We start from the raw sequence: 19,250 nt of genomic DNA on the forward strand, positions 1-19,250 counted from the left end.
ACTAAAACAATAAACATGTAAAAATACTACAGGCCTACATACAAAAGCAGTTTCAACTAAAGGAAGTAAATTCACTCCTTATAGTTGTAAGTATCTAATAACATAAGACTATTATTATAAGAGACAAACTACCAAGACAATGTAAACAAAGCATTCATACCCAAACTGCACAAATAAAAATAGAAACTGAATAGATAAAATAATAAGTTTAAAAAGTCCACCAGGTGGTGAAGGGAATTAACCTTGAACAGAGCAGACAAATAACAATAGGTCTGTGCAAGGTAAATCCCACAATAAAAACATCTTTCTTGTGCATTTTCCTTTTTTAATATAAAAATAGTATATAACCTATGTTCATCTGGAAGGAATGCTAACTTACTAATAGCAAAAGAGCTTTAAAAATCAATTCAGTAGGTTCCAAGATTACCTCTAGCAAACAAATATTTTCACTTTATATATTAGTATAGAATATAAACAAATTTGCTATTAGTTAGAAGAGTAGTCTACTGATAACATTTGATAATTTTGATTAAATTTAGTTTTAGTTAAATCATAGCCTATGTTTATTTTATTTTTTCCTTCTAAGCCCTTTTTTAAATACAGTATAACAATTTAATTCCAAAAATAAAAATATCTTTAGTACAATATTTTTAAATTATTCTAATGGTGCTTAGAGATTTATTATAAATACTTAAAATTATTTCAAAATTTTTGATAGCATATAATCTAAAATATTTTAAAAAATTAATAAAAATATTTTAAAAAATTAATAAAAATATTTTAAAAAATTAATAAAAATATTGTTTTACAAGTTTAATAAAAATCTGGCTTATATACTTTACAACTAAAATTTTGTCTACTACATAATTTACTTTTATCCACAATACTGATATAACTTATAGTAATGGACAAGTCAATATTCCTATATGCAGTAGAATCCTCTTATATTCAGAGTATCAGATCCATTGAAATGAGATAAAACTACATTGATCTGACATCTAGACCTGGAAAAAACTTCAAACTACAGATATTTTCTTCAAGTCTGTTTTCATTTTCTCCAAATCATGATTTGTTCTGACATGTTTCTACTGTATAGTAATGGACTTTTTGATATAAAAGTTCATAATAATGAGATTCAAATTTTCTGATTCAGTATATAAAACAGACTTTCATTATAACAGACCAATTTCTTCAGTCTTATGTGGTCCACTATATTAAGCTTTTACTGTATAACAAAGTTATCAACATATAAATAATAACAATATACCAAATACTAGTCTTGCCAAATAAAACAAGTTCCAAACAAAGATCTTTTAATTAATAAAACCTTTAAAGGAAAGTATGGCTCTCATCAAATTAATAAAAAATTATGATAAAATCCTTAAAATTCAGTCACTATTTTATTCACTTTGAGTTCTAAAAATAACACAATGACGTCACACACTTTTTCCTATAGACCAGTGTTTTTCAACCTGTGGGTTGTGACCCCCCTGGGGCATCGCAGGTGAAAGAAAAAGACAAGTGTTTGTAGGTCCTACACTACAATAAAAAAAACTAGAATTTCAGTGAGAAGGCTGTGCCTGTTTATTTTACAGTACAATTGGTTTTTCGATCGATATTTAAAGAAAGAAAATTATATAAGTAGTTTTTAAAATCACTGATATAGTTTTAATATGGCCCTGGCGGGGTCGCCAGAATTTTTTAACTTGTAAAGGGGTTGCGTATTCAAGAAGGTTGAAAAACACTGCTATAGACTAATTGTGTGAGACTCAGGAAACATCCCCCTTTCCCTTTCTGAGGTTACAACTCTGGATGACCTCAAAATAAACTTTTCGTCGCAACAACTCTTTCATTTTGCATCCATATCCCATGAGATCAGTAAACATACAACGCCAACCATAATCTATTTTTCATATTAATTATTATATCCTACTTCAACAATTGACTCAGAGAAAATGATGACTACCCTTTCTTGATGACTACTCTTTGGATGTAGTCTTCAAGAAAATGAGCTCCCCCTCTCTGACCCAAGAAAGATTTTTTGATAAACAATATCAGTTTGATAAACAATATCATTAAAAATCTTTACATGTTTGAAGAGAATCAAATAACAAAAAGGAAATAAACCTTTGCCCCGGTCATCAAAGTCCAAATCTTATTGCGGCCCACTGGGGCACAGCTATGACAGAGAATCACCTGACAAAATTTCACACTTGATGAGAAAATATTAGGGATATAACAGGTTCACACCCAAGTCTCAGGGCAAATGTTGGAAGAGTTCTGTCATTGACACACCTCTTGAATCATCCCGCCAGCTAGCCAAGACATTAGAGAAGACTTCACTCTGTCTACCTGAGGTATTATGTTTAACTGATTGTAAACTCTCTCTCTCGGTCTACTAGTGATAAGTAGTTAAATGTTAGAAATTGTTGCTCGAGGTTATCCTCAAAATCCTGATAATATGTCTAGTTATATACCTAACAATATGTTTGTGTGTTTGTTCTTTGTAATCAGTTATTTGAATAGTAAACTTGTTGTTTAGTTTACCTGGTCTCAAAGTAAGTTTTATCGAATAACTTGATGCTTTATCAATGATCCTGTGATCCTCCACACTCAACCGAAGAAAGTAACCAGAGCCGGGAATCTGACTCTGGTTAAAAAAAATTCCAATAGCTATCCAGTGATAATGTAAACAGGCTTAACCGTCCTGACTGTGCAAAGGTGAGAAGAGTAGATTTCTCACCACAAATTCTCACAAATTGGTATCAGGAGTGGAGTTGATATCAAGAACTTTACAAAATAACATAATTGTTCCCCTTTTTCTCTCATAAGTCAGTGTGGGGTTTTAAATTTAAAGATTTTCCTTTCAAACAGGAATGAACATAATAAACCCCATATGAAATGGCTGATTCTGACCTGGATGGAGGTGAGTACCTTGGTTTGTGGTTTGTTGCTCTCATTGTTGAAAGACAAATCTTTCAGTGGGAAAATCTCTCTTTCCAAGCAACAAATCTACCAATATTACGAAACTGGAGTGAGTGGTTCCTTATTCTCTTAACGTGGATATTCTTTAAGGTGACCAACTTTTTACAATGAAAAGGAGGACACTAATAAATTGAAGGAAAAAACATTGTAAATAAAAAACATTTTATTCATTGCAACAATAATACACTATAATAATCTCTACTGCATGCATAGATGCCATATCATGTTTTGATAAGAAGTAAACAAAGCCATTTGCGTGTGTGCACTCTATCTCTCTCTCAAGGTCTCCTTGATGAATTGTCATGTTAAATACAAACACATCATATCACATCACATGCAACAGATCGGTTCGGCATTGATTGAATACAGAGATTTACAGATTAGTCTTCAAATATCAAAAAGGAGGACATGTAAAGAACACTTTTCGAGGGAGGACAGAACTTACAAAAGGAGGACGATTGGTCACCTTATATTCTTGCATCTACTAGGTCAGACAAAATCTCCCTCGAGCAAAATTAATTAACAAATAAATTTCCCTACATTGGGTAAATATAAAAGTGGCCATAAAAATAGGAAAGATAAATTGCAATTCCTTCTCAAACTTTCAGTTCTAAACCAGGGTTCCTGGAAAACTCATTTGAATCTGTTCCTTTGTAAAAGGGTTTGTTTTGCCAAGGATTCCAAAAAGCATCTGCCTAGTATCAGAGGTTTTATGACAAGTTCATCCTTATCCTAACACCCATAAATTAATTTGTGATCCCCTTTAAAATTTCATTTCCTATTTATTTCACCATTGACTGTCGATTATAGAATGATGGTCAACATTAAGGTTATTGTAGAAGGAAAGAAAAGTCCTTGTTATGGCAATGTCAATGAAAATACCTTCCCAAGTAATAAATTCCAAAACTTTAACCTAGGAGTTCTTTGGGAACACCAATTACCAAAATAATTCATTTTTGTTTTTAAAACTAAGCAAACAAACGTTATTGTGATGACTAATTTCCTCTTTTCACTCTATTGACAAATGTGTTCGCATACAACCATACGGGACTGTGACGTAATCTTGGCGATGACATTATACCAGTACATAACAGTTTTGACTGCCTTTGCCATATATAAGTAAGGAAAAATAGAATTCCCACCATTGCTAACATCATTGTAAAAATGATAATCAGGGCCTCAATTAATAATTTAAAGACTGGGCCTCTCTTGCCTACAATTTTCATTGATTATCATCATCATTTTTCCTTTTATCATCAGTATGTATATCCTTAGGATTGTTTGTTTGCATTTCCCTTCCATTTTGAATTATTGTTGGACTTTCATCTACCCTTTCTGAATTTATTGTCTCATCTCCAACATACTCCTAATTTCTCCTTTCTTTAATTTTATATTTTATGGGTTTGGCCTTTCCTTGTATTTTCCCACCTAAAGTTGGGGGTTTGCCTTCTATTATATTCTAATTCTGCTTAAATTTAACTTATAGGTTACTTAATTTATCTTATTTGCTATCTCTAGCTATCACTAAATCAAAATAGAATAAAACCTGCCTGTGGCAGACAACAACCTGGATTCGACAGACACTACCTATCGAAAATTCAACTTCTGACATCGCTGTGAGAGATGCTGGGGAGGGTCGAGTTTATCTCTAACTCGCTTTTCCAATGTTGGGATGGTAGGCCTGCTCATGTTTTCACTGGATGGCTTTTACTAGCAGGTTGTCCTAAGATCAGAAGATCTTAAGACTAATTCTTTTTCTGATACCAGTTAAGAAATAATGCATCTTAGCTCACAATTTTATCTAGACATCTGAAGGTTGACGTCTAATATCTAATTAGAGGACTAAACGAGTGGTGGAGTTGTGAATATGTTTATAGGGTAGTCTGATCTCCAAATAATTCTAGACTCTAGTTTTAGGCAAATTAACAAATAATAACAGTTTAATAAGCTAAATACAGCAATGGTTACACTAGAACTACAACACTAAGTCTATATACAAGCACAATCAGCATATTCATCCAATAACACATTTAAAGAGATGAACTATATCAAATATCTAATTACTTATCTGCTACTAGGCCAATAGAGAGAGTTTACATTGAACTAGGAATAATAGGAATGTAAATTTGCATTCTCTATTTTCTCCCATGTATTAATTTAACAAACATTGTCTCATGTCTCCAGATTCTCACAATTGTTTGTAAATCAATGATAAAAAAGTTCCATTTAAAAGATACAAAAATATTTTCATTTAAAACACTTCTTTTTAAAAACTAAATGAGACAAAATGGATATCTTCTTAGGTTCATCCCCACACCTCAGTCTCAAATTTTTTGTTTAATAGGTTCAAGATCAAAATATCTTAAGAAGCTTTTTAAANCAAGTTTATTTAAAGAGAAGAATAGTATTAGAAGAAAAATTAAAGGACATTTTTCAATAATAAATTAAGATAATATAAATAATATTAATTTAAATAATGGCATTAATGTTGATGCATGCTGAAACAATTTGTAAACTATAAATATGCTGTACATGGACTCAATTGTATTATTGGTGAGGAGGCCAAAAAATTGTCACTTTGGTGAAATACATTTGATAGGTAAGTTAAAATTGTATGATTAAGTAGATCTTTTCTTGATTTAATTGTTGTTTTAATCACCTCTAAAGTCAAAATAGGCTGAGTGTTTCATATTTTATATATTTTAAATTAATTTCCAACTCCATTGAATAGTTTAACTTTTATCATTTTATTACAATTGTAGTTGTCATTTTAATACTATATTTGACTTTACATAAAGTTGTAAGTTAGTGTGTATACTGTATCTAACTCCTGTTATTTCTCTATCGTGAATAAAAAAAGAAAATGCATTACTGTATACACATTCACTAAATTTGTATATTTTTCCCTCGGGAGGTTTCCTAAAGTGTAAACTAGTGACTATTTCATCAGTAATAATAATAATAATAATAATAATAATAATAATAAGTTAATAATAAAACCAAGAATAGAATGAAATACCAATTATTTGTTAAATTTATGGAATGAAGTAGTGATGGATTATCTGTTTACCATTAGTGACAAAGATAGCTAAATGTTAAATGCTGCAATAAGTACAAGTTTAAGATTGCTGATAAATTTTTCAGCCATTGCCTTTTTGTCTCAGGGAACATCAAGGTCCCTAGAGTCCATTTAAAAAACACTGGATTGTTAGTATATAAATCTTTATAAAAATTGTGAAAACTTTGTAATTACTACAAGCTTTTAAAAGCTACAAATTCTTAGAAATGGTTAATTGTTCTTTAATAAAAAATATATTTACCTGATTAGTTGCAAGACCATTCTGTACTACAATGCCATTAACCGAAGTCTGTACTTGTCCTGTACTTATCATATTTTGTACAGGTGTAGTGGTTGCCAATTCAATCACAGTTTTGACCACTTCCACTTTTTCCAATCTAGGTTCTGCCTTCTCTGATATAACAGTAGGTGCTACAGCCACTTCTCGGATTTTCTGTACATAAAAACAAGAATAATGTTACAAATTTTGAAGTTTATTGATGACTACACATTAAACACTATCTACTTTTAAATACAAAAACAACAGAAATCACAAAACTAATATAAAAAAAAAAAATTAAAAGGGTTGATAATCTTTTAGATTATTGTTTGAAGTCTGGCAAATCTCAATGACAGTTACTTATAACAATTAATTAATTAAGGATGGCATTCTTATAGTTTGAACCTTTTGTGATGCCTATCTGTAATCCAATTTCTGTATGAAAAATATATCAAAGTTCATTTAATAAGATGAGACATGCCAAATTAATTAGCATGACTACAAGTTCATTAATACCATTTATTAATTTACTCAAATATTGAGGATTCTCAACAACCAGAGCAAATAAATAATTTATCATTTTTAAAAAAAAAGGGCTGACAAATTTACAATTTAATAAAATGTAATAGACTAAAAAAGTCTTCATCAGTGAACTTTTAGGGCTGATTACAGAGATGTTTAGAGGCTGACGGCGGTTTACAGATCGGGTAGACCACTGTTCAGAAAAATTTCATTGCAGAGACGGTGTTTCTCGCTTGCCACAATGTAGACAGCGATTAGAAACAAGTTATTTGACCTACTTTCTAGACTCCATCGATAGCAAGTTTAGAGGTCTTTTCAATTTGAGTGGTAGCTTTGTTTGCGGAAAAGTTTAGATAAAAACAGATATCGTTCCTTTGATAAATGTTGTAAACGGTACAAATCGACAAAATTATTCATTAATTAATTGCTTGGAGCAGAAACAACAAAATTAAATACTTTAAATTTGTTTTAAATGTTCCAATTTCGATATTCAAATGGGTGAAGACTTAAAACTTTGATTAATTTAAATCAGATGCATTTATTTTCAATTCGAGTATTGTATCGGTTATAAAACGTTAATACATTTCGGAATCATCGTTCTGTTAAACAACCGAGACAATTTTAATAATTACAGATATCTTTTTATAGATATAAAAAAATGTAATATTAATAATAAAATATTTTAAATTATTCATTTCGATAGTTACGAAGGGCAACAGTAATAAGATGAATTTCGAATGTATAAATTTTCTAAATATGGATTTGTTCGTATTTTAAACCGTATTGGCAACAAAATTAAATATTGAAATGGAAAAGGATTGTCATTAATTGCTGAACAATGGTTTTGACGGCCTTAAGATTTTATTTCTGAAAGCTTTCGAAATATAGCTGGCGACCATTTCTGATGTCACAAACAAATAACCCGATTGGCCAAACTAATCCTAAAACAGGGGAGTAATAGTGAAGTAAGTAAGAGCCAATGTTTTGCCGAAGTTCGTTTAGAGAACAGTGAGAAATAGACGATCATCATCTTTGCAACGCATTTTAAACCGTGGTTCAGCCAGCCAATGTCTATAGGCCGTTCTGTTGATAAACGTCATTTAACGTAAACTCTGTCTCTGCAATTGGCTGTTAGATTGTTCTGCATTTTTTAGCAGATGCATAGCCTCTAAAGAAAGGTCATCTCTGCAGTGGAATATAGTTGTTCCTGGTGAGTGGACATGATGAAAAAGTGAAGACATTTTTAGTCTCTGTTATGTTTTATTAAAACATAATTTATCATTTTGGCCAAATAATTTAATGGTACAACTTTCCAAATTCTGGAGAAAATGAACACCACGAAAGCTCAAATAAATGTAAAAATTTAAAGAAAAAAATTTTAGTTTATATAAGGAAAAAATTGTTTTAAAACCAATAAATACAAATATTTGGGTTATTACAATGTTTTTCTAGACAAACATCTTACCTTCAGATTCAAACATAGAATAATGTCAAATTTTGTTTTGTTATAATTTGAGCAAGCATTTAAATACACCATCCCAGTGACATAGAAAAATTGATTTATACCTTTATTATTTATAAATAGTTAATTATAAGGCAAATAATTACAATGAACATAAAAATGTTTTATCAGTTTAATTTTATCCCTTCCAATCCAAGATGTTAAGTCAAATCCTCATTTTATTTAAAACTGGTTCAGAGCATATGGTAATGATCAATTCTTCTGCAATCTGAATAGATGATTCTCTTTTTAAATATACCATGAAATTTGTGTTTGTCCATTTTACCATTTCAACCTTTCTGTTGCTATATAATTCCCCTGCCTTTCTTACATCTATTTTATATTCTTTTAGCCTGTCTTTGAGAGTTGCACATATGCTTCTTATACTTCAGACTAAATTTTTGCTATTGTGTTAAATCAAGATTTTGTATACCCACTTTTAGGATCTATGGTGGTTCTTTCTCATGTTATTGAAATTAACTTAGTGGTGGCAAAAATCAAATTCTCAAAAATGGTTAACAAGTTCTAACAAAACTTGTTTCTAAATATCAGATGCCAAACTGGTTTCAAAAACTTGTTTTAATTCAATGGAGTATTTTATCATCATATTTTATTGATATTAAATAAATTACTACAGTAAATATTAGCCAATATTCATGAATATGCCTATATCATTATTCGTGCTGAATAGAGGTCAATATTTTTTCAATGTTTACCAACATTGGAGTCAAGTGTTTAACAGATATCATTTGAAAACTTAAAATTAATTCATCTTAGTTTTCACATTAATTTTAAATTTAAACATACACAGTGCACCAAATAAGTAATGAGACTGATTATTTTTTCCAAGAATACTTTCAAGAAATGTGCCAAATGTGGTTACTATTTCACCTGCTAGATTGTGCTGAACACGCAGACACTTCGATCGTATTGATGACTCAGCCAGTGCATGGACAGCAGCCTTGAAAGTAACATTGTGCAAGTAGCGACGGTCAAATATAACATCACGTATCAAAGAGATGTGATAAAATTTTACTGTAAATTAGGAAAAACAGCATCAGAAGTTTACATAGACATGCTACTTGTTTACAGGGATGATTGTATTAGTCGTGCACATGTGTTCCACTGGTTTTCAGCATTTAAGAATGGAAGAGAATCCTTAGAAGATGAATAACGTGTTGGATGTCCCATGTCTGCTCGAACAGATGAAAATGTGGAAAAAGTCAAGGAAATTGTTGACAGTGATAGACAAATTACCACCAGAATGCTTACAGTGAAACTTGGTGTCAGTAAGGAAAAGGCTAAGTCCATTTTAGAGAAAGATTTGTTCCCGGTTTGTGCCACATTCATTGACAGAAAAGCAGTTCTTAGCATCAAAACAGATCTGTGTGTTCGAACACCCACCCAATTGCCTGATTTGGCACCTGCAGACTTTTTTCTATTTCTGAAAATTAAACGTGCTTTAAAAGGGGAATGTTTCAGTGACATTGAGGACATCAAATGTACTGTGATCAACAGACTGAAGGAGGTACACAACAGGACTTCCAGTGTTCTTTCAATAACTTATATAATTGATGTAAATGTTGTGTGGCAGTGCAAGGGGATTATTTTGAATCCATGTAACTGCAAAATTGAAATAAAGTTCTTAGTTTGGATGTAATGCTAGTTGTCTCATTACTTGTTTGGAAGAAGGTGGAAGTCACTGGGGGCCAAATCAGGTGAGTACAGTGGATGCGGAACTAATTGGAAGCAAAGTTCGTTTATCTTTTGTTCAGTGATTCTAGCGGAATCTGCATGTGCATTATCGTGGTGGAACAGAACCTTTTTCTTCTTCAAGTGTGGCCTCTTTTCTTCGATTTTTTTTTTCAGTTTTTCCAAAAGTTCACAGTAATAGACAGCATTAATGGTCTTTCCTCTTTCTAGGTAGTCAATAAAGATGATGCCTTTAGAATCCCAAAAATCCAAGGCCATCACTTTCCTCACTGATGAAACTGTCTTTGCCTTCTTTGGTGGTGGTGAACTGTAGTGTTTCCATTGTTTTGACTGTTCTTTTGTTTCAGGAGTGTAGTAATGGATCCACGTTTCATCAGTAGTCACAAACCAACAAAAGAAATCCTGTGGGTTTTTCTGGTACAAGTCCAAACACTCCTTTGACATCAAAGTGCGAACACATTTTTGCTCAGCGGTCAGCAGACGCAGCACCCATCTTGCTGAGACCTTCGTCATACCCAAATTTTCAGTTAGGATGTGGTGCACTCAGTCGACAGAGATGCCTGTTGTCTCAGCTATCTCACGCGTTTTCAAACGCCAATCTGCTAATACCAAATCATGAACTTTGTTGATATTTTCTTCAGTGACAGCAGTTGACGGCCGTCCGCTGAGAGGGTCATCTTCCACTCTCTCTCTGCCAGATTTAAAAAGGGCTGTCCATTTTTTTACAGTGGTGTACGAAGGAGCAGACACTCCCAAAACTTCACCCATGTCAGCTTTGATTTGAGATGGGGTCAACCCTTTTTTCGTCAGGTATTTTATGATCGCACGAGTCTCCGTCTTCTCCATTTTTGACAAAGCATATGCACACTGACTATCTGCTAAGCTGTCGTGGCAAAACTTTATGACAAATCAAGCGGAAATTGGTATCTTATCTCTAGCAAAAATGGCTGAATTATTCCCACCAAAAATTAAATTGATTGCAGTGCTGCATATAGGCAAGGCCGCAAACTTTCCAAACAGCCCTTGTATTTTATAACATCCAAATTCTTTTCATACATTATTTCTGTCTCTTTATTTCTAATAAAAATTATAATGCATGACAAGAATTTGAATGTTATAAAATACTATGTTGAATGTGATGTTAAATAGAAACTTCTTAAACTGTAAGTAAGAAATTTTTACTTAATAGAAATGAATAAAATTAGTTTAAAATTTATTACAATAAAATTAAAGGAACTGAAAATGCCCAAAATACATATCCTTATATATAAAAGAGTACCCTTGAGTGTCTTCTGAAAAACAATACTATGCAAGTTTCATTAACTATACAAAGGAAAAATGTTTTTTCCCTTCTAATTTAAAAACAAAGAAAATATATTTCAACAGTTTAGTCTATATAAATACAGGCAGTTTTTAAATATATTTTTTAAAAATAATAGATTCATGATATGCAGGAAGCCAACTACAGGTAACCCCCGTATAACACAGGAGTTATGTTCCAAAAAATTGAAGTGTTATGCGAATCTGTGTTATACAAAACAAAGAACTAGTGCAAAAAGGGGGGGTTAGGTTGCAAAAATTAAAAAACATGCTGTTAAATCCTTATTTAAATCAGATTTATTATTCATTTTTTTTCTGGTAAAATATTTACTTAAATAATAAGTAAATATTTTACCAGAGGATTATTCATCCTATATGATGATCTCAGCATGAGCATCAACTGGTAACAGTTTTTGGGTGCATTCGTTACTAGTGGCCACTCTGCAATGGGAGTGCACTGCTGTTTGTAGGCATGTAGGAATGACAGTAAAAAAAAAGATGGCGGAGCATGCACTATCGATAGTATCGTGATGGAGGAATCCATAATTCTAAAATGAGCTTTTAGAGGCAAAAGAAGGGTCCCAATTATAAAATTTAACCATTAAATGGACTATTTGTTGAAAGAGCATTCAAAGCAGCCACACAAACAATTAGAATGCTCGCGCGGAGTTATAAAATAATGCACCCTTTATTACATTTCATGCTGTATGAGGGTTTAACCCAATTCTCGAACCATGTTGAATCAAAGAGTGAACCCGTGCTATAGAAGTGCTGTGTTATACAGGGGTTACCTGTACATTCAAAAAAACCATATGTAGAGATATTATAATCAGTGTGAAAATGATTTTTATTTAATCTAAATTTGTTTTATTCCAAAGTTAGTGAATTAATAACTTCAGATTAAAACATGTTTAACTATAACAACACACAAATTTATTGACAAATTACTTAGTCCTTACCTTATTATGACTACACTGTACCGTAGTCATAATAAACCTGTGCCTACCTACTTCTGTGTGATTACTCCCTCATCAATAATGTGTGATATGTACTCCATAGAGCCAAAACTTAGTGTTATAGTTTCATATTTGACACAAATTTATGTTTATTGCCAATTAAAATATTAAATGCAATACTTTAATGGCCAATAAAATATTACATTAGTCATACAGCTGTTACATCATGCATTATATTAGCAAGTGTTTCCAACTGTTGACTCAAATACTTTTTGAAGTATAGAGGAACCTGCTAATGTGACCATCTTCCTATGAAAACCAATTTTATTTGGCCTGAAATTTACTCAATAAATTTCAGGAATACTTTCTCTGTATAGTGAACCACTGTTAATCTGGTTTTCCCAAAATGTTACCTGTTAAAGTGACCTCTTTACAGAAAAAACCTGGTGGGTTATAGGTTTTTGGCCTCTTTAAATGTATTGTATAGTTTTGTAAGTTTTATTCATTACTGATAGCATCTAAAATCTGTTCATCTACAATTACATAGCCCTCAATTATTGTTCCAACTAAGCCATACATAGAGCTTTCTCTGAAAGAAAAAGTTGAGATTAAGTTTTTGAATCCAATAGATAGCACAAAGCAGCAGCAAAGTTCAGAAGTAAAACATGTTAACAACATCTATAAATGCAAGGAAGAATACCTTGAACATTATAAAGACAATGAAAATAGAGTTCCAAAAAAGTGAGAGCAAATTTTGAGATAAAGGCTGCTGTTCTGAAATGGTTTCATCAAATGCATGGCATAAATTGCTGGTGTGTCTGGTGCAATGCTACAGAAAGTACCATTTAGATTTGCAGAGAAGTTTCATATTCAGAACTTCAATGTGTCAAATAATTTGCTCAAATCACTTAAGCAAAGACATGCCATTTCAGAGAAGGTACTGTGTTAAAAACTAATGCAGATAACAACAATGGAAAACCTCAAGCAAGGATATCTCAATTTATACAGTTTTTGATAAAATGAATGCATATATTGCTATATAAAACTAGAGCTGTCAACATTAACAGAAATAAATTCAAATAGCCTACATAATGTGCCATGGGTTTATTTGATGTATATAGTGACAACCCTTCTATAGTGACCATTCACCTTGGTCCCAAGGCTAGTCACCTATTAATTTAATTAATCAATTAACCCCCCATTTTTTTGAATTTTTGGAATGTTTTTAGGTCCCCAAATTTTTTCAAAGTTTTTTGCCCGCGCAAAAAAATTTTATCGCGATTTTAAAAAACGTCTAATGATGTGCACTTCACGCTTTATTGCTTTTTAATTGTTTTTTTAATGGGAGTTTGATATCAAATTTCATTCATCGTTCTAAAGTTGTAATGCACCGATTTTCCTTCGGTAAAGTTATTTAAAGCTAGTTTCTGATGTCAAAAACGACCTCCAATAGTTTTTTAATTAATAGATTTTATTATATATAAGTTTAATTAAGCCGGGGGGTCAGAAATCGCAATAAAAATTTTAATTTTTTAAAAATATTTAAAAATATACGGCCAACCAGTAGTCACCCTACTATAAACCCATCGCCTCCCGAGAATGTCCGGGAAAATCGGACTCCAGCTATTCTCAAAGTCATCCAGCTGTGTAAACAATGACTCATCAGTGTTATATTTCACAGAAAGACCAGACAAAGGAAAATAAAATTTAAAGCTTTTTCTTCAAAATAAATGCATTTCTTTCGTTTTTTTCAGTTTTAAGTATTTTTTACGCTTAATTAAATTAATGATTATAAACAATCAAAAATGTCAATGTCCTTAAGGGGTTAACTCTTTCAGGCACAAGATTTTAGTAAACCAATCCTATGCTGCACATAATTTGATATTCATGAAAATATATACATTACTTACAATAAGCTTATATTACACCAGATATGTGAAAAACATAACTTATTGACATAGTTTAGAGAACTGAGGTGGTACTGTACATTGTATTATAGAACCATGCACAACTGTGCTACTAATAGTGATACTTTTGAAAAAATGATTTGTTTTTCCAAGCACAATAGAATATTACAAACTGTGCAAATACAGTCTGTATGTACTTGCATTGTTTTCGCACTATATTTTGCACATTATCTTTAGGGAATACAAGCAGGATGATGTATATATACGTTTTGAGAGTTCTGCACAACACAATATCAGACACATCATCTACCCAAAGAAATGGCATTAGACAATATCACTAATTGTAATGCAGTCTGTGCTTTGCTGTTTCAGAGTGAACAGGTTCACTGGTAGATGGATGCTGCTTCTTTCTTTGAGGCAAGATAAGAGTTCTGATTTGGATTATATGTCAATTTATCACTATAAGTTGGATTACCAGCCTTTGCTGGTAATCCAACATATAGTGATAAATTGCTTGTCAGATGGTATGTCATCTGTTGAAGACAACCCTGATAGTTCAACTCAATGTTTCCATAATCTAGCTTGTTAGCATTATGTTTAAAAATTGTTTTAGCATGTACAGTACCTAAATGCCAAGAATCAAAATGCTGACTATTAATACTCAATTGTAAACTTAACTAAGTGTGAGATCCGAAAGGAGGGGAAGGCAATTTTAAAGAAAATTAATAGAAAATAATATTTTCTTCATGAATTTTCAATGAATTTTACCAAAAAAAAAACTTTCGATTTCAGAAAGGAAGTTGATTTCCTTTCCACGGCCAACTCATGAGATGAGTCAAAAATACAAGCTTTTGCACACACTACTTGGCCCTCAGAAAGAGCTGATATAAAAGGGACATTTTCCCACCATTCGGGGCAGTCCGTCAAAAGAGGTATTGCCACACGAAGAGAGACCATCATATGATATAGGCAATCCGTCAAAGAAGGTATTGCCACACAACTCCTGAAAAGAATTAGCCATACGATATAGATGAAAGATCATCATACAGAAAGTCTGTCATACGAATTCGTTAATTGAAAGTCATACTATAGAGCACTCCATACGAAGTATATGACAAGATTGTCATAAGAGAAGTTATTTAAGGAAAGTGCCATAGAAAACAAGAAGAATAGTTATAATTGTAGAAGATTCTCATACAACGAAAGATTGAAACTGAGAAGGTAATATGATAATCGTTAGATCGATGTAAACTCTCTCTCACACATCAGGTTTAAAATAAGATTAGGTTAAGTTAGTCATTTAGATTTAGGTTTAAGGACGATTTGTTATTCATTCGTGTACTTTATATTCTTTGATTTATTAAATGTTTTGGTTTACTTTATAAATATGGTTTGGTTAATGTTAGCTATTCATACTCATTCCTATTCAAGTTACCTACGTTCCTCATACTCACAAGTTAGAGATAACACGTGTTAATCCGCGTGTAATAAATCCGATTAACTGGTGTCTAAGGTCCTGACGTCGATAGAGACTTCACCATCTATATCCTTTTTCACTATAAAGCTCTCCTTAAAAATTTAGAGATCGAATCTCACAATTCTGAGTCAATTACGTGGTACTCCAGTTTGGTACCCCCGGCTAATCTCTCATAAGCATAGGTTAAATATATATTTTCTCTATATATTATTACTTAAAACAAGTCTAAAATGCCAACTGAACAAAAGAAATAAATAAGTGCAAGAAAATAGCTAAAAAAACTCAGTGTTGCAGTGGAGCTATTGGTGGGTCCATGTGACTCTCACAATATATTCATGCAGCATGGCAGTACAAATTTAGTACCACTGTAAAAGTCATTTCTTTATTATTTTGCATTTAAATAACAAACTTATACAAAATATTGCACAGAAGGAGATACGCAAAAGGTATAATTGAAGTATTTGTTGATTTATATCAACAAATACTTCAATTAAAACGTCAGATAAACTAAAAACCTCAAACACTACAAACATAAAACATGCTATCAGATGGAAGCAGACATCAAGGAAATGCATATTGATAAGATGACTGCTAGAACAATCACTACTAGAAAGCAATCTACTTTCGCTAGGCAGAAGCATTTTGGATCTAATAAGAGTGATGGTGCAAAATCTGAACAAATATGCTTTAAAAAACAACCTTTCTTACAAGTAGTACAGAATATGAACCACATGCTTCCTACAACCATGTACTGGTACATAAGTACCACCACGCTTGAGACAATTAAAATGAAATCTTACCTTAACTTCTGCTTTCTCGATTATTGGAGATAAATCAGTAGCATTAACAATACTGACATTATCTGGCACTTCATGCTTTTTACTTAAACTGTCTTTAGCATCAATGATGGCCCGTTCAATTAAATGAGGAAACATTTGCTTATGATCTCCAACAAAAAAGGTGTCTGGCATGTACGAAAGTTTTTCAGAATATTGGTTTGCCAAATTCAATGGAGAAGTCACTTTATCTGTAATAATATAGTCCATGAATGGAGCACCACTTGTACCAGGATATCCCAACCACATAACCTAAAATAAAAAACAAAATTATTATTAATGAAGATATAATAATAGCATACTATTTTTAACAGTTCAGAATTTTGATTTTTCAAGTACAATTGAAAATAAAAAGTAACACCTCTTTATTAATAATTTGTAGATATTTTTCATTGTTACAGAAAGTGGAAACAAGAGTATTTTTGCTATTTTTAAGTCATTGGACAGCTGTTGCCACTCAGTATGTGCACTTGAATGAAGAAAAGAATATGATATCCCCAGAATTTGTCTACAGGTGAAAAGCAGAGGTCATTTATCACTCACAGAATTCATTTTATGTGAGTGATAAATAAGAAACAATAAAAAAAATCATACTTACTAAACCTTTATTGTCCGGTACTTGTAAATTATTTGTAAAAACAAATGTTTTCGGCCTCAGTCGAGGTCTGCTTCAGGATAAAATAATTGGATATTTTAACCTGAAGCAGACCTCGACTGAGGCCGAAAACGTTTGTTTTTACAAATAATTTACAAGTACCGGACAATAAAGGTTTAGTAAGTACGATTTTTTATAAGAATACCGGTATTCAGATTAGAAGATTTTTGATTAAGAAACAATCAGACATTCATGCTGAAATAGTGAGGATTGTCTGACACTAATGTCCACAAATGATACAAAATATCTGCACAAGATTGCCTCTAATGGCTGAGCTTTGTTCTTGGTACCCATTAAGCATCATTTTGCTGAAAAAATGTTGCAATGGAAGAGGCATTGTAAAAAATCTTGTTCACAAAGATCTTAGCCAAACAGTTTGACATTTCCTTTGGTATAACACACAACACACTGCATAGAAAACTTGCAGTACAGAAAAGTCAGTTCCCACTATGTGGGTTTGTATTTTTGCCATGACTTGCCCCAATGATGCTTTCCATCTCCTCAACATTCAAACTTGCCCTAAAACTCAAAACATTCCTTTGGAATGTTGAGCGAGTTTCAGGAATGGGTAAAAGTCTGAAAAAGCCAAATCTGGTAGATATAGTGGACGTGGAAGGATTTTGAACTTAATTTCTGCCAGTTTTTGCTGAATAATTAATTCTATTGCACTTGAATGAGTGAGTGCATTGTCATGGTGAAACAGCACTTTCTTCACATCATTCCCAGGTGTTTTCCTGGATAGCTGCTTTGAGCTTATCCAAAAGTGGTACATAGTATTGGCTAGTGACAGTTTTTCCTTTTTCAAGATAGTCAGTTAACAAAAAACCTTTGGCATCCCAAAAAATCAATGCCATCAGCTTGCCAGTCAAATGAATGGTCTTCACCTTCTTAAGAGCCTGCTCATCATATCCAATCACAGCGATTTAATTTTTGTTAGCAGTGTGTTGTTGTGAATGCAAGTTTCATCCATTATCACAAATAGTCACTTGAAATCGGTTGGATTTATCTTAAACAATTCCAAACTCTTGAATGAAATTCAGATTCTGATGTGTTTGTTCTGGACTGAGCAAATTTGGAACCCATCTTGCAGAAAACTTCTGTAAAACCAATTTACTATGCAAAATAAGAACTACTTGTTCATAGATACCCAGAACTTCAATTTCACACACTGATTCAGTGATCTAACACAGTGTCATGAATTTTATCCACAATTTCAGAAGTGTAGCAGTTTTTGGATGCCTGAACATAGTTCAAACATCCAAAAACCAGGATTCAAGTATGACCCACTTGCACACAAGTGTCATACTTGGAATTCTAAAACCCAAAAACTTACTGTGAAAAATAAAGGCAATGAATCACAAAGAACATTGTACAGCCTGGATTTGATTTCCATTCCAGTTTTTTCCTCCAAGCAGAAAAATTTGATAATAACCCAAATTTCATTTTTTCTTCATGTATGAACAAGCACACAAGGCTACTCACTTCAATGCTTGTAAAAAACCTAACTATTGGCTAGATCAGTGTGAAATTTGAAGTCAATACATAAGAAAAATTTACTGATGTATCATAGAAAAACTCTTTTCAAATGAAACACCCCCTAGTGGTGATTCCAGAAACTTTTCAATCCACTCTCATGTACAAGACACTATTAACAAAAATTGATTGCGTTAAACTTATGTCTGCAAATGAGCCATTTTGATAATACAGAAAATTAAAAAGTTTTAAATTAGAGTTACCATGCAGTGGCAGGCAGGTCATGACAGCCAGCATTTTTTTAATTGTTATGATAAAAAAAATTAGAACAAAAATACTTTTAGTCTAAAGTTATTGAAAATTTGTATTAACACAAGTTGACTATATGAAGCTGAACACTATTTTACTTTATCTAAAATGACTATGTCTTGTTTATAAAATCGTACTGTCCAATATTCTTACCAGCATAGAGGTCGAGAGCTGATATTTGGCACAGAGTATTAAGTGCCCAAATCATTTGCGCATAAAAAATCCAGACTCGTAGATAGTCAGGGGACTGAGAATAAA

At 32.2% G+C, this 19,250-nt stretch overlaps 1 protein-coding gene across 1 annotated transcript in view; it reads right to left on the bottom strand.

Moving 5' to 3' along the window:
* LOC111635493 (UDP-N-acetylglucosamine--peptide N-acetylglucosaminyltransferase 110 kDa subunit-like) overlaps window positions 1-19,250 on the bottom strand; it is a 59,531-nt gene that overhangs the window by 11,150 nt on the left and 29,131 nt on the right. Inside the window, exons 16-17 of the mRNA XM_023380465.1 lie at window positions 16,520-16,807; window positions 6,306-6,497 (exon numbers count right to left, since the gene is read on the bottom strand). Of these exons, the coding sequence (XP_023236233.1) occupies window positions 6,306-6,497; window positions 16,520-16,807 (480 nt within the window). The remainder of the gene's footprint in view (window positions 1-6,305; window positions 6,498-16,519; window positions 16,808-19,250) is intronic.

Source organism: Centruroides sculpturatus, unplaced genomic scaffold (assembly GCF_000671375.1).
Source record: "Centruroides sculpturatus isolate CEXI.00-Female unplaced genomic scaffold, Cexi_2.0 scaffold845, whole genome shotgun sequence".
In the NCBI taxonomy this organism is placed as follows: domain Eukaryota; kingdom Metazoa; phylum Arthropoda; class Arachnida; order Scorpiones; family Buthidae; genus Centruroides; species Centruroides sculpturatus.